At 36.3% G+C, this 17744-nt stretch overlaps 1 protein-coding gene across 6 annotated transcripts in view; it reads left to right on the forward strand.

Annotated features, from left to right (window-relative positions):
* dgkh (diacylglycerol kinase, eta) overlaps positions 1-17744 on the forward strand; it is a 140523-nt gene that overhangs the window by 60501 nt on the left and 62278 nt on the right. For all 6 annotated transcript variants that reach the window (XM_051708502.1, XM_051708504.1, XM_051708500.1 and 3 more), the window contains 2 exons: positions 7975-8079; positions 10734-10866. In XM_051708502.1, coding sequence (XP_051564462.1) covers positions 7975-8079; positions 10734-10866 — 238 coding nt within the window. The remainder of the gene's footprint in view (positions 1-7974; positions 8080-10733; positions 10867-17744) is intronic.

Genomic DNA, 17744 nt, shown 5'->3' on the forward strand with positions numbered 1-17744 from the left:
AATTGAGAATAATGTGGCAGTCGACAGGTTCTTTTTTTAATGCTAAAAATGAATCCGTTTACCTGGTAGTGTTATATCCATGACGTTCTACATTGTCTTAACCTTTTTAATAATTAATGACTTTTTAGATTCAGGTAGCGCAGACCAGATCAATACAGGAAAAATCATAATAAATTCTACATGATAAAACAATAGATTGATATTGGAAATATTATTATAAAATGACTTTGTTGATACGGCCCTAATTATCTTCCATAAGAAAAATGGGCATGACACATCTGAAATTAAAGTCCGTAAATAGAATGAGCTTGATCTAATGAAATAATAATACATTTTGTCCAAAGGGAATATGCAGGCTCACTAATGTGAAATAATGCAGACATCGAGGTCTACGTAGAGAGAGTGCTTAATTAAACGCAATAAGTCTTTCCTGCATTATGAAAACACTGTGTAGCAGTGCAAGCTGACCAAGAAGATTGATTCTGTATTAAGTGTAGTTAACCTTGATGGAGCAGGTGGTCATTAAAGTATTAAGCCATGAGAGGCTGTGTGTTACAGTGATTTTTCCATTGGTAAGCAGTGTTCTTAGGCACAATGCGAAGCCAAGTATTACAGTTTGTTAGCCTAACTGTAGGCTGTTCACAGTTGCCAATCCGCATAGCAGCTTGGCACAGTTATATTGATTGTACAGTCATAGGTGTTGTGCATTTTACAGCAGCTTTGAATGTGGCTCATCCAATCAGAATTTAGAGGAATATGAGTTTTATAAAACATTTAATGAGGGTCAGACAGCTAAATATGCTAGTAAATGGCTAGGATTTATGGTGGATTACCTTATCTGACAATTTATGACTTATTTTGTGCCCTTTGGATATTTGTATTATCTCTCTTGGATTTCACTTGACTCTTAAAAAAATATATGTTTTTTTAAATCCAGTTTTGATTTTATTTCCAACATTGTAGATATCAACGGATACTAATTTATTACAGCTCTAGAAGCTTCTAGACTAGAACATTCTTAAAAGATTACAATAAATGTATTGGATTTCAGTTTTTTTTTTTCTTTTTTTTTTTTTCAATAAATGCTAGGAATGCTAATGGATCGCTATTGAAATTCCCATTATAATTTTAGACCAATCCTAATGGGATCAAATAAGAATCCATAAAGAGCCTACAGGTTAAACTGAAATTCTGAAAAATAAAAATAAAATAAAATAAAAAACTTGAAAATGGAAATCTTGAAAACATGAAATTGGGAATTTTGAGTTTTATTTGATTCTTAGAGAATTCTTGTTTAATCCTTTTTGAATTAGTTCCAAAGTACACTGTAAAAAGTGAAAATGTGCAGTTCCAACCTGACCAGACCCTTACAAATTACCTTTTGTTGGTGTAACCTAATGTTACAGTCAGCTTGATTCAGTCATATTAAATTATATATTTTTGAACATAACATTTTGACAAGTTTTTGTCTTTGCAACTATTGTTATTGAATTAAGACCAAGAACAATTAACTGAAATAGATATACTGGTGATGCTGAGAAGCTTTTGGAGCAGTTTCCATAAAAATAAAGGAATAGTTCACCCCAAAATGAAAATTCTCTCATCATTTACCTACCCTCATGCCATCCCAGATGTGTATGACTTTCTTTCTTCTGCTAGACACAAAAGATTTTTAGAAAAATATTTCAGCTCTGTATGTCCATACAATGCAAGTGAATGGTGAGCAGACATTTGAAGCTCCAAAAAGCACATAAAGGTAGCATAAAAGTAATCCAAAACAGATCAGTGTTTACATCCTTTTTAATGTAAATCTATGACTCCTCCATGACCAGTAGGTGGCGATATGCACGAAGAATGCGAATCGCCAAAAACAAAAGAAGAAGAATGTGAAAGTGAAAGTGGAGATTTATAGTAAAAAGGACTTAAATATTGATCTGTGAATGGGTTATTTATTGGTAAAAATAAATATGTATTGCTGAGGTATTAATATAAACACGGTCAGTTATGTATTAAGTAAACAGACTGTATAAAACTTTAATTTATATCAAATTATCTGATCTGTGCATAGGGATGTTGCTAATATTAATCAAATGACAATATTGAAGGAAGAACCACTGCTCCTAATTTTTTTGCTGTTTACTTGAATAATTACTTGCAGCAATGTTTACTTAATTGAAAATACTTGAAGACTACATGTTAATATTTACATTTATATTTAACTTTTACAATGAAGGAGTGTGTTCAGTGGCATATTAGTTTTTGCTGGGGTTTCACTGGTATTGGTATTGACTCCTGATTTCATGACAACCCTATTTGACATTGAGCAAGCCTCGTGGTGCAGTCTTTTCTTAGCCCCACAGTGTTAAACTCATTGTAATGTAATGATGAACTGCAGCGGCGGAATACAAGAGAAATCACTCAGTGAAGTTGCCGTGTCTTCATTGGGAGCAGTTAAAGAGGCTTTTAGAGTGAGTAGTTGGCAGGAATGCACTGGGAGTCGCCCGCGCTTGATTGTGTAAGCGAGCAAGATGAATTCTAATGTGATTACTGCATCATGGCTGGGCATGGAAATTGATAGGTGTGTGTGTTTTGTTTTTGGCAACAAAAATGAATCAGATAGCTTTACAAGTAAGGAAATAATATGCTTGAAAAAGTCCTGCAGTACTTTCTGCAGTTTAATGGGATGGTTCGCTTTTTTCAATGCAATTATAATGAATGGGGACTTGAGCTTTCAAGCTTTAAAAGCATGCAAATGCACTATTAAAAATATTGCAAAAGTATTCTGTATGACGTGTGTGCTTTATTCCAAGTCTTCTGTAGCCATACAATAGCTTTGATTGAGAAACAGACCAACATTTAAGTCATTATTCACTGAAAATCTTGACATCCATGCTAGTTTTAATTATTTTTAGTTTAATCTTTTAAATGAAACGGTTGATCCAGTTCACAAAACCTTCTGAACAATTCTTTCACGAATCGGACATAACTACTTCTCTCATGAAAGGGCTAAGGAGAGCTAGGGCGTATATCAAGATTTTCGGACTTACATTTCGGGTCTGTTCATCACACAAAGCTTTCATATGGCTTCAGAACCTTGGGATATAGCTCACAAGTCATATTGACTGCTTTTACGATACTTTTATGGTGCTTTTACCTCCTTTTTGAAGTTTGAAAACTCCAGTCCCCATTCATTGTAATTACATGAAAAAGTGCTACCAGTATATTCTTAAAAAATTCTCCTTTTACTGTAAGTTTCACAGAAGAATAAATCACACAGGTTTGGAATGACATGAGGGTGAAATTATGATGACAGAATTTTCATATTTTGGATGAACTATTACTTTAAGCTTTGACTGCGCAGCCTGGACAGTGTGACTTAGGTATTTGTTTTCGAAGAAGATACGCAGTGTAACCGAGCGTCTTGTACTTTCTGTTTAGATCTGCAGTATCTATGGTGAACATATAAATAAACATGAAGCTGTGCATCAGTACGCCACTGCTAAACATGCCTCACAGTGCTGCTAAACATGCCTTGCAGACCACTTGTCATTTACAAGGTAGTAAAGGACAACTAGAGCCTTACATAGCATCTGCTCTGTACACTGGCACAGGATGGTATTTACGAAGGAGGCTTATGAGATTCCATCATCTTTCTGTTGAAGAAACCTCAGATCACCGGACAGTTGCCAAAGATACTCTACGCTTGAAATGACCTTATCTGGTTGACCAAAAGAGTCACCATAAAGGTGCTGTAAGCAATATTTTCATGGAAAGGCATGAACATTTTTTCCTACTCCCTGAAATATATTATTGAAATAAGTGTCATAAGATATCTCACCTGTCTCTGTGACAGCACTAGACTCTGTAAACAGCAAACAAAAATGTGTCCGCGGGCCGCAGACAATTGATTCCGACCTGTCAATCATTTTGCGCGTTCTGATAGTGTTGTAGTTGCAGCGAATTATTGAGGCTTACTGCCATTTTTAAGCCATGTTGTTCATAACAGTTGTCAGTTGAGGGCACTATTTTGCTGCTGTTGTTTTTAAAAACCGTTTCTGCATGATATCCATCTCAATAAAGTGAGTGTGGGGTTTTGGAGAGAGGGGGCGTGGCTAATTCAACGGCTCAGTCTCGAGGAAGTAGAATGTCTGAAATTGCTTACAGCACCTTTAAAGGGGGTTATTTAATAAAATGATGACAGTTGAAAGAAATGCAGACTTGAAAGCTTATTTTGCACTTAAAGAGATAGTTCACCACATTTTTTTTTAATTCTGTCATAATTGACTCTCCTGTTTTTGCAAACCTGTATTACCTTCTTTCTTCCGTGGAACCCAAAAAGAGTTTGGTCGAATGACAGCCTCAGTCACCATTTTTTTTTTTTTTTTATTAAAAGTTGTATATTTAAACATTATTTAATATATTATGAACTAATATTAACAAACAATGAACAACAGTATTTTGATAAATCAACACTAACCAAACTAATAAATTCTGTAAAAAATATTTGTCATTGTTACTGTAGTTCATGATACCTGTTGCTAAAGTTCTACTAAAATAATAACACAAACTTATTTAACAAAAATACAAGCTTCATATTTTTGCTTTTAAACCCTCCAGAATGCAGGCCCAGTGGTCCCATAGACTTCCAACGTAAGTGCATTAATGTAACCACTGTTTCGCTTTTAAAGGATGAGGTGAAATGACTTTCTGTGGTAATCAACATTATGGCACAAATGCTGTTGATAGAAATTCATTTGTATTGAACCCAGAACATTCCCTTTAAGTGCTAGTACTTTGCAGCTTTATGATTTCTCATCAAATGGCAAAGGAAGTTGCTGAAGTGGAGAGAGAAGCCACTAATGAGGTAGTAGTTGTTAGTGGGTGAATATTACCCTGAAAGCAGGATGTTCTGGTTGAAACATTCAGAAGCAACATTACTGTGAAAAGAGAAAAATAACAAGCCGTGAACAGAGCCGTCTTCATCCGCTGTCCAAATGGCAAACATAATGAGCCACCACATTAACATCCATATAGCTTCTTTCTAGGGCTGGACAATATGTTGAATTATCACAATAAACTGTAAAAAATTTATGTATAACTCTTATTAAATGATTGTTGTTTACGGAAGTCTCCGCAGAACATCTGTCATTTATTAAGATGTTTTAGTAAAAATATATGTATAGGTAAATATTGCTGTTTAGGACTATGTATGTTATATTGGTGCATTTGAATGAAAATGATTGATAATGAAAATCATTCTTCATTGTATTTATTTAGTGTAAACCAGTGTGGGAAAACATGCCTTGATTATTTGCTATTTGATTTTTACTGTATTTTACTTATTGTATTTTGAATCAAATTGCCAGTGATTACTTTTTTGTTAAAATGATGGTTGTCTGATTGAAAAAACAACAACAAGCCTTTTAAGCCATTTCACAGCAAATTCATAAATATAACGATATACTGTAAATCGAATATTGTCAAAAGGCTCAAAAATATTGAGATTTAACTGTTTTAGTTATATAGCCCAGTCCTGCTTCTATCAGAGTTGCTTTTGCAATTCTCTCTTAACACCGCAGCTTTTGTTAGTGTGTCTTTCCAGCTGCGCTCACAGTGCATCTCTTCAGCGCATTCCCCATGTAATCCACCTCATGAGCGTATGGCAGGGGGGCTTCACTCCCCACATCACAACACGCCAGCCTCATGCAGCAGCTACAACGAGTGAAATTTCTTGGAGTAAAACTGTATGGCATTGTGTAATATTGATAACGTTGTTTGTTTGGTAACCACACCTCTCTCCATGTCAACATGTAGAGAAAACTGTAGAAGCCAACTAGGCAAAGCCTGTTTACAGACCATTTAAAATATCATAAAAGTACTCCATTCGATAACATAAAGCTGCTGTGTGGCCTCAGAATACTTACTGTACACATGTTGTATGGACTACTTCTATAGAGTCTTTATACTGCACCTTTTATAGTGCTTTTACAGCTCCTGATCACTAAAAACTGTTGTTCTATGGAATAGAGCTGCATAAAATATCTCTTTTTCCAAGAAAGAAATAACAGCATATGGGTTGGAATAACATAAGGGTAAGGAAATAACATAATTATTTTTTTTTTTAGGTGAACTACTCCTTTAACTGGTGGCAAATTTTTTCAGCACAGACCAGACAAGGACATACCCTAAATAAAATTGCAAATAATATTTTCATTAAAAATATATGACACAAGGGGCCTGGGTAGCTCAGCGAGTAAAGATGCTGACTACCACACCTGGAGTCGTGAGTTCGAATCCAGGGCGTGCTGAGTGATTTCAGTCAGGCTTCCTAAGCAACCAGTTGGCCCGGTTGCTAGGGTGGGCAGAGTCACGTTGGGTTATCCTCCTCGTGGTCGCTATAATGTGGTTCTCGCTCTAGCTGGGGCGCGTGGTGAGTTGTGTGTGGATGCTGCGGAGAATAGCATGAGTCTCCGCACGCGCTAGGTCTCCGCGGTAACGTACTCAACAAGCCACGTGATAAGACACAGAGATTTGTCCTCCGCCACCCGGATTGAGGCGAGTCACTACACCACCACGAGGACCTAGAGCGCATTGGGAATTGGGCATTCCAAATTGGGGATAAAAGGGGAGAAAATCCCCCAAAAGATATTAATGTTTGACACTGTCCTTGCAACAACCTAAAAACACAATGGAGTCAAAGCCACAGGTCTTAATATGTTGTAGTTCAGATCTGAGGATGACAACACTACGATGAGTTTTATGGATCATTTTCTAAGACAATGTCAAGTGAATTTTCAAATGCAAGCCAGATAACGACGTTAGTTCAATTCAAAATGGTGAATTTCACCAAAAGGTGAATAGTTTGCATTCTTGGACATTTCTGTCAGTCTATACAACATTTATATCGTAAAATAGTGGACAAATATCACATGTTTAGTTAGATACTTACATCTTACATGGCACTAACACTCTTAATCTGAACAACTTAATTTGTTGGTGTGTCACGCTGGAATAATCTATAAGGTAGAGTCCCACCTTCTTTGATTTGATCTCAAACGACATTGTTGAGCAGTGTTAGACTACTGAGCACGGTTTAAATGAAACTTTTCTAAACCATTATGTAATCCCTGCAACAACTTAATGACAATTAGACATTAAGTTGTTGCATAGTGGACTGCAGCAGAACAGCAACAAGAGTATCAAAGATTAGGTGGGACAATTTGGTCATATTTGATTGTGGGATTGTTAAGAGTCCAGTGGATACGTACTTCAGAATTTCGCCGATTGTAGTAGGTCATCCCCGTATTGTTTGCTTGGTCTTTTATGAATACAGAGGATTCGGACACCCTGTTCCACTGGCATACTGTTTTTAGCATAGATAGTAGGAAAGTGTATATTCAGACGCAGCCTAAATCACTGTATATCTAATCAAGACACCTAATCTTGGCTCTCACACCTTTAAACCTACAGTATTTTGACAACCTGACAAGAAGTGAACAACATCAGAATAAGATTTGTTGGAATCTTTGCTACAGTGTTGTTTCGGTGCAGGTGGTGAGCTTTAATTCCCTGAGGACGGTATCACCTGCTTCACCACGCGTGTTGCAGCGTAAACAGTTGTTGGGCAGCCGAGCACCTCCGCGGCGGCACTAGCACCATGTGGAGATCATAATGATAGGAGTATTAAAAGCGCAGAATTTGACTGGTGCAGAGGCTGCCTCTGTTATGAAATAGGCTTTTAGCATTTTCCGAGGCACTCTGCCTGTCAGCCCAAATCTCGCTCAAGCTTCTGAAACAAGAGGAGAGGAGAAGACCTGAGGGGTGGTGGTGGCAGTTAAAGAGGAGGAGGAGGAGGGCTTGTCCTCAGCTTCGTCTTAAAGAGCGGGGGGGGGGGACACATCGTCAGTCGCAATCCGTCAGGCAAGAGAGTGAGACGCTTTGCACTCATCTCCCTGGATCTGTATCTCCCTGTAGGTAATTACACCGTTCCGAAGGCTCATCCTGTGTGCCGAGAACAGGAAAGAAATGGAGGACTGGATTAGCTCGTTGAAATCTGTTCAGTCCAGAGAGCATTACGAGGTAAGAGCACAGTTTGTTCCACAGTGCTGTGAGTTGCATCCTGAACTCTGATGCTGTAGAAACATCATTTTGCATGTTTGCGTGTTACACTCAAACTCTTTTTTTTTTTTTCAGTAGTTCCTCAATGAATTATCAGCTAAATCTGCATGTCATACAATTAGCTCTCCCCGTTAACTGTTTTCACTCAGGTCCTGTGTACATGCCACATGCTTTAGATGTTCGAATCCAGCTTCTTGACTGTTTTCTCTGATGTCTTCTCGCTGTGTTGCTTGCTTGTAAATGAGATACTTAAAAAGCAAAATACTGAAAAATACTTTTTTAAATTGCTTAGTGCTGTATTCTGTCTTTGCTTTTGTACAATTCACTGACTCTAAAAAGCCAAATGTAAGTGCATGGGACCACTTTCAATGCTGTGTTTTGGATGTTCAAATCCAGCTTCTATACTGACCTGTCATTAATATCATGTAATCTATTTAATTTAGTAGTTCTGGAAGGAGAGAATTTCCCTATTGTACAAATTTGTGTGCGTGCTTTAAACATCTGAAACACTACATTCAAATAGCATAATGGTAAATGAATGTGCATACTGTGCCGTTCCTCGACTAAGTGTTGACTGCACGCTCACTTTGCTGTGAGATGAGGAGCAAGAGAGTTATGTAAGACTCTCAGCCCCCGTGTTCTGCAATACCACACCCAGAACTCCAGTGCTCCTCCAGAACCCCTGACTAGGGGCACAGTGCTCCCTAATCAATCTTTTTGACATTCAAGACCCTTCAAACACGATCGGTCCTATTAAATCATTGTCCTGTTGCATCAGGTGGCTGCAGATAGATGTTCATACCAGTGGGAAGCATGATTACTGGAAGTGTGGTTTTTATGAGGAGAAACTGGATATTAGGTGGTGTGGTGTTGCGTGCTGGAGGGTTGCGTGTTCCATACCTGAGGCCAGGGTCAGACATTAACCAAAGCTTGGGGCAAAATTGTCAATGGAAATTCCTCCGATGTTTAAAATGCCAACAGTATAAGCAGTATATTTCATAATATTTTAGGCATATCTACTCCAAAAAAATTGGTAACTTGCAATTTTTACTAGGAATGCACCGATATGAACATTTTTGGCCGATACAATACCGGTAAAAAAAAAAAAAACACACAAAAAAACTATAGGCCGATAACGACACCGATATTTTGCCACTTAGCTTATTTTGTCATCAGATCACATTTTTACTTAGGAATGCTTAAAAAATGTATATAGAGGTACAAAAGCTTTTTTTACTGTTCTAATTTCCAATATATCTAATTTAATATATCTAATTTAATAATTTCCAGTATCTCAAAAGCCAAAATCTGCCGGTTTCAAAGCATTTTAGATGGTTTCCCTCATCATGTAGCCTATAGGTAAGTGCCGCTTTCACAACGGTCACGTCTGTTTATGCCGTTTTTTCCGCATTAACGTGAGAACGAGAAAGAACAAAAATTAAACATGACATGTTCTTAGGATTGCCAACCCTTCTACATATTGTGGCTATTATTATATCTGGATTGTGTATTTGAATTCACAGGGTTTTTACAAAGTGTGCTATTAAGTAATTATAAATGAACCATCAGTTTTCATGCTTATTACCGATATGCCGATGGTTTTAATTTGGTCAATAATTGGCCGATAAATATCGGCAGCGGATACATCAGTGCTTCCCTAATTTCTACCTTGTGGAGCTATTTTTACTTGATGTAACAAAATGGTTCAGGTTGATTCAGTGATGTTAAATTATATTTTTGACTTGAATCAAAACAATTATTTACCACACAAAGAACACTTCTAGGTTAACATTTTTTTTTTTTTTCAGTGAGTGTACACTGTACAAAGTGGTAACTTTAAAATTGCTACCTTAAGAATTTATATTTCTACTTGATTTAACCCTTTAAATGACTTTTGTTGGTGTAACCTAATGTAGTCTGGTTGAATTAGTCATGGTAAATAATAATAATAAAAAAAAAAAGTTAATTTAGATGTTATCACCTGAAGCAATTTTTTTGGTTACCCAACAAAATATTTTTTACATTGTAATATATTTTAATGCATATACAGACACTGTAGAAGTCAGATTTGTTCTATCTCAGAAGTGAGTGCTATTAAATGTGTAAACAAAAAAACTCAAATCAGCTTTGAAAATACTGAATATGAAGAAAAATTCCCAACAACTTTAAAACATGAAATAGTGAAGGTTAAAATCTACCATCACAGTAGACAGTAGAGAGCTGTATATCTACTGTAGGGATCAGACAACTGTTTAAAATGTATTCTAGTATGTAATACCCATAATTGTCCAGATTTTTTTTTAATTAATTAAACTATTTGACAAATTTACATGCTATGTGTTTTAATTAGGGGGAAAAGCTAGTATAAATGCAAACAATGTCCCTGGAAATCAATTCCTGAGGGCGAAAAACATTAATTTCTTACACTGCCTCAGGTTAATGTACATGTGGCAGTCCTCGTGTTGCATGCGGCGGCTGGCGGACTGCTGTATGTATGTGCGTGTGTGTAAGCATAAAAACATTTTCTAGCCCTCTGTTTGAAGTGCCTTTTTTAAGGGGCACTGAAAAAGTCTTATCCTGGCGCTGCCAATTTGTCTTAACTTCTCCTTTGCTAGACGGCACAGTTTAATGTGGAACATTTCTCAGGGATGCACAACTGGTATGCCTGCTCCCATGCTCGCCCCACCTTCTGTAACGTCTGTCGGGACAGCCTCTCAGGGGTCACCTCTCATGGCCTCTCCTGTGAAGGTAGGTGTCATGTCTACCTCTACCTATGTGTCTCAAATCCATGTCTCATAATCCCACTTTAATTATGAAGCTCCATTGCTCGGCTCTCTGCTGTCCTTCCCCAAAGGTGTCATATTTTCATCAAAGCTGGTCAAGGGTGGTCAGGGTGGCTTTGAGCCATTCAGTGCTGCATTAGCGTGGCTTTGACTGTCAGAGCTACTTAGAGCAGAAACACAGCTAATTGAGGTTAGGGGAAAAAATCTATACGAAAAAGCATAGTAATAATCTTTTAGCAAAATAATAAATCGATACACTGACACCAAGAATCTCTCTTTTAATTGTTTTCATTTTGCATTTCAAGAATTTGTTGTATTAGGTCCTTGTAATACAATGCACTTCTGCTAATGTGGTTCAGAGCGCCCAAGTAACTCTCATAGAGGTATAAAGATCCTCATGGCTAAAGTAATCATTAAGATACCCTGTCTGCGTTCTGATTGGTTGGTTAGGTTCATGTTTGTTTTAAACAAAGAGGTCTAATATAATACCTGGAAAAATCTGTTAGCGTTGCCATTCATCTCAATAGCAGCTTGACTGGCGCAGGAGACCCATTAAGTACACGATTTGGAATCTGCCATATTTGCTCATTGGTGCTCAACTCTGCATAACATTGAATCACTCCCAGACCCTACATTAAATCGAAGGAAGCAGTCAGGAAAAAATATACATAAAGTTCATGCTTTTTGGACCTGTTTTTAAAATTGGACACTCGTAAAACTATTATAATAGAATGAAATATTAGCCATTTATATGTTGCTTGCAAATAAATTTATTTCTTCAGAACACATGGCATCTTTTGAATTTACATCAATGGAGAAAGACACTTTTTGACATTAGAACGGTGTTTCGGTATATACCAGCAGGATCTAAAGGCAAATGTATACTTAGTGAGCTTCTTTTAGTTTGCTTAAAAATTATGACAAAATTCACCAGCATTTTTGTTTGGTGATATTTCTACTGTTTGCGCACATCCCTAACATACTTGACCTAGGAGAACTCGGCTCGTTAATTCAGTGTGATTAATCTGATATATATATATATATATATATATATATATATATATATATATATATATATATAAAAAAACGTTACATTTATTTTAATCATGCCGTATTAAGGTATATTCCTACCATCGGAGCAACTCAAGCTTGAAGTACCACATTCATGTTTTTACGAGTCCCAGTCAGCGGGGGGCAGTATGCGCAACTCCAGGTGTACAGGCAACGCGCAGCTGTATAGACAACAAACCACACTGACAGCAGACAGCAAAAGATGAGAAACCCTGCATCTCAGTGTGTACACTATCCACCCTTAATAGTATATGAGATAAAAATTAGTGTCTCAAATGGTAGTATGTTTAGAAAAAGGGTTCCAAAGTAGCCCGGATTGTCTACTATATCCAGTAGATTTGTGGATCTGTGCACACTTTTTTAGGCTAATATTGCCCACAATCCCTTACTCAACAGAAGATGAGTTTGATGGTTTGCTTCAGAACTACAGCTGTGAAACGTAAAGAACTACAAACATGGCAGTGATGACAGCGCTTCATCAGTCTTTCTTATACATTTTTCACATCTTAAGCATCACGTAAGCTTAATAGTATAAAGCTGTGAAAAGAAACTTCATTCACACTGTAGGACGAGAAGCTGATTCACGCTAGTTAAATTGCAAATGATCGGCTGTTCCATTTTACGCAATGAACAAAAAAGGGTTTGAGTGATTAATAATCATTAAAATCTTAACTGCATGCTTTTATGTCCATCTACTGTATTTGTATTGCTTATGGATGTTCTTGTGCTTTTGCTTGGATTGGATTAAAAATGGAAAAATCTCAAACAGAAACATTAATCAGATGAAAACAATTTATTTTATTTTTGCCACTTATTGTATCACACTGAAATATAGCGGAGATCAGATTCCTTTTCAATGGACTGTTGAATGATGTAACTATATGTGACGCTTTAAAAGACAATAAACAATAAATAAAGTGATCCAGAACAGTGTCATGCAAGTGTTCTGTCTTTCTGAATTGGTTATATCATTAAAGATATGATAGATACAACTACATGTTTTACTTAAGTTGATTATGAATCATAAGATCACATTGTTAATACATTTATTTCATGTTTTACATATTAGATTTAATCTGCAACACATTGTGAACACATATTCACACATTCAGTGGAAATAATGATAGTGAAATATATCCTTTTGGCTTGCTTTAAATACACATTACTACATGCAACATGTTCTGTAAAACATCAGTGGATCTCCGCACGAAAGACCCGCAATCTTCAACGCCACGCTGCTGCTTCTCTCCAGCACAGTAGGAATCATTGTGGGGTAGTGTAAATTACATAAAATAATGAATAAATGATAGTAAAAATGAAATGAGGAACGTGAATGTCATTACAACTGTAACAGGATGATTGACAGGTCGGTGTGGTCGCAGGATGCACCAAGCAACCAAGAGGTCTGTGGTTTCAAGATGCAATTTTATGACTTGATAGTATGTCTCAATACTTGCCCACTCTTTTGATACACACTCAAAAGTAGATCCAAAAAAGTAGATACTTTAAGGGTGTAGTATAAGTCGGCGAATCGAGACACAGCAGACATTGCATTCAAACACAGCTGGACGGAGCACAACTTTGAATGCAGGGTTCTCGAGTCGTGATTTTCTAAGTTTCAAACTAAGTTTAAATTGACACAGCTTGACTGACACTGACACGTGTACATACGTAGATGAATCCTTAGAAAAGCCCTTATAATAAATCTACCTCAGATTGACAAATTCAATTGCAAAATGATGTAATTGTGATGTGATGTATTGCCATCGAAAGCCATTATATTGTCCAATCAATGTTTTACTCGTCTGCCACAGTAATGTATTTTAGTTATCTAAATTATAAGATATATTATATTTATTTAAACATGATTATTTATTATTATTATTTAATAATTATGTATTGAATACTTTTTATTTGGGCGGCATTTTTCAGCAAATATTGATATATGTGATTAATTCGATCAATTAATCGGCATATAACGGTTCCTGGTTCTTTTGGATTTGAGTGCTGCATTCAGTACGGTTGACCATGATATCCTTCTTTCTCAGTTGGAGCATGTTGTGGGCATTAGAGGAACTGCCCTTAGTTGGTTCTAATAATATCTTAAAAATAGAACTTTTACTGTAAACATAGGAAAATTCCACTCGAGTGTAGCTCCCCTGACTTGTGGGGTCCCCCAATGCTCTATTTTGGCCCCCATACTGTTTTCTCTTTATATGCTTCCCTTAGGCTCAATTTTTTGAAAAACATGGCTTGAATTATCACTGCTATGCGGATGATACACAAATGTATCTGCCCCTGAAGCATAAAAATGGCTTAGACTCTCTCATCTGTCTGATGTTAAGGCCTGGATGTCTTTAAGTTTCTTAAATTTAAATGAAAGTAAAACTGAGATCATTGTGTTTGGCTCTTCAGAAGCCCCTAAAATTTCTCATTTAAATGATGGTGTCTTATCGTCTTTGGTTAAAACTTGTGTGAAAAATGTGGGGGTCTTTTTTGATAGTGCCCTTAAATTTGACAAGCAAATTAACTCTTATCAACTAAGAGTACTTGCTAAAGTGACGTCCTTTTTGTCCATCAAGCACTTCGAAACAGTGATACATGCTTTTATCACCTCTAGACTGGACTACTGTAATTCCCTATATTTGGGACTAAACAAGTCTTTCATATCTAGATTACAGAGGGTTCACAATGCAGCTGCGAGACTTTTAATGGGTGTCCGTAAACGTGAACATATTACTCCTGTTTTAGTGTCTTCACATTGGCTTCCTGTCCGTTCTAGAATTGATTTTAAAGTGCTCTTGCTTGTATTTAAATCCTTAAATGGCCGAGCCCCTGCCTACCTCTCCGACTTTTTGTGTGAACACTGTCCAGGAAGAGCTCCTAGGTCCGCCAACCAGAGTTTATTAACTGTTCCTAAGTCGAAGCTAAAATAGGGGTGATTGAGCGTTCGACATAGCAGCACCTAAACTTTGGAACAGCTTACTGACTTCTATCAGAACTGCTCCAACACTACATATTTTAAATCTAAGTTAAAAATGCATCTTTTCTCTCTAGCCTACAACTTGTAATGTTGTCTGTTGTTTATTATTTTATGTCTTTTAGGTACATATTATTATGTTTTATTGTATTTAAAAAAAAAATTTGAACACATTGTACAGCACATTGGTCAACTGTTGTTGTTTTTAAATTGTGCTATATAAATAAAAATTGAATTGAATTGAATATAAAGTTGTTTTTTTTTTTTTTTTTTAATTTTTTTATTAAAATTTTAATCGTTTGATTAAAATCGGTTAAATAATTAAAAGAATTAGGCCGCCCGTAGTATAAACGCAGTGCTTTAGACTGGTCAGGAGAAACAAATTCGACTTCTTCTATTTTATTAATTAGGATTAACAGGGCCATGCTAACTAGCCAAACCCTGATTCCTTGGTTTTACAGTATTTTATGAAAGAACAAGCATGATATGAAATGTGCTATTGGCAGCAATGTCTTGAAAGTCTCACATACTGCTGTCAAATACGGATTAATAAAACCCAATTATAATAGCAGGATTATAATAAAAGGATCCCTGGTGATTCCCACCTCTGAACAGCTAAGCCCTGTGCATTATTATACATGCGGGTTTTATGACCATATATTAATTGAGAGACTACATAGAATTTTTGTACAGTACTTAAAATTTAATTTGTCACACCACAGGACAATTTAAAGTCAACGTGAAATTTTTAATTTCATAATCTAATGCATTTCTGAGTAAAACTCTGAAATACATGTAGGACAGGGCTTCATGTTATCCACCGGAAACTGATTAAACTGTGAAATGTGGACCTTACATTCTAGAAGGGAGTTAAAGGAATATTCCGGAAATATTCATTTTTGGAAGGCAGAAATGTAAAGCTTAGAATTTTATAAAAGCACTTACATTAATTTTTCTGTTAGAAGTTATTATATTTTGATTAAAGATTATGGACATCTGTTTTACTTGGAATAACACACACTACTGAATCATGCACAGTAAGACCAACATTGTACATTTAACATAGGTAAATTATAATTTCATGTTGACATTAAATAAACTGCAAAAACAATAAAAGGTGATTAAAAATGGTGGAAAACAGAAATGATCACCAGATATAACACCTACAATTTTTCCTTATACATTTGAGCCTAAAATATTGATGTTTAAAAAAGGTTGGACTTGTTGTTTATTATCTACCCGCAGATTGAACACCTCAAAAGAATATGCTGGCAGGTTTAAACACTTACACTAAAAATACCATCTCTAGGATCATGCATTATGCATGCTAATGGTGTGACATCATGTGGAAAGAAAGTGCTAATTACTTTCAGAGATACAGATGGTGCTCATTAAACTCTAATGTCATTGGCTCTCACATAACTGGAAGTAAAAAAATGGTAAAAAAAAAAAAAAAGAGTACCACTCGCGCCTCATTTTAATGAGAAACGCTGAAACTCAGACTCCATTGTGAATATTATAATCTTCATCATCATGTTGATTTTCCACCAAAACATTTCAAGATGTCTTTTAGTATGGCAGTCTTATGGGGGAATGTTGCATTAAGCACAAGCAGATTTGTGTGGTTGTGCCTGTGGTCGCAGTGATCTATTGAGCGATAATTAGGGAGCACTTTCTAAAGCTGTTGTTCCAGCAAGCAGACTCACTCCTGAGTATTAATTACTGTATGTGTTACTGTGGAAAGCTGATCTAATTTTTTTCAACAAACCTCTCATTACCATCTTCAAGGCAGAGAGCCGATTTGTGCTTCAGAGCGAGTTCTTTGTATGTGGTGTATTAGCTTTCAGACAATGCAGTTAGCGTTAACTATTCAGAGATCAAGAAATTAGATAGATTATTCAATCGGATAGCTCCGGTCCTGGATGCTAATTGGTCAATACAGCATTCCAGCTGTGCTAAAATACACAACATGACAGCTATGATGCAAGGTCTCCCCCATAAGACGAAACACAAGTGGGAGTGGGTGGGAGTGGGTGGGAGTGTTTGCGCTATCTGTGGATGTATTCACGTAAACTGTGAAAATTCAGTAGAAAATCAAATTACGTCACTGACAATCACAGTTGTAGCCGTTTTATGGAAAAAATTTTTTTATGAGATTCATGTTTCTAGGGGTCATGGTTTATTTTTTCATTATTATTATTATTGTTATGTTCATATTGACAATTGTTATCTGTGTTTTGATATGCATATTTATATACTATATTTGTTTTTTATGCTTTGTATTGTTATATGCTTGTGTTTTTACTGTGTAAAGCGCCTTGAGAAGCTACTTTTAAAGGCGCTACAGTTGAAGTCAGTTTACATACACCTTAGCCAAATACATTTAAACTCACAATTCCTGACATTTAATCGTAGAAAACATTCCCTGTCTTACATCAGTTAAGATCACTACTTTATTTTAAGAATGTGAAATGTCAGAATAATAGAAGAGAGAATTATTTATTTCAGCTTTTATTTCTTTCATCACATTCCCAGTGGGTCAGAAGTTTACATACATGTTGCCAGTATTTGGTAGCATTGCCTTTAAATAGTTTAACTTGGGTCAAACGTTTTGTGTAGCCTTCCACAAGCTTCTTACAAAGAGTTGCTGGATTTTGATCCATTCCTCCAGACAGAACTGGTGTAACTGAGTCAGGTTTGTAGGCCTCCTTTCTCGCACATGCTTTTTCAGTTCTGACCACATATTTTCTATCAGATTGAGGTCAGGGCTTTGTGATGGCCACTCCAGTACC

This window comes from Myxocyprinus asiaticus, chromosome 10 (assembly GCF_019703515.2).
Source record: "Myxocyprinus asiaticus isolate MX2 ecotype Aquarium Trade chromosome 10, UBuf_Myxa_2, whole genome shotgun sequence".
Classification (NCBI taxonomy): Eukaryota; Metazoa; Chordata; class Actinopteri; order Cypriniformes; family Catostomidae; genus Myxocyprinus; species Myxocyprinus asiaticus.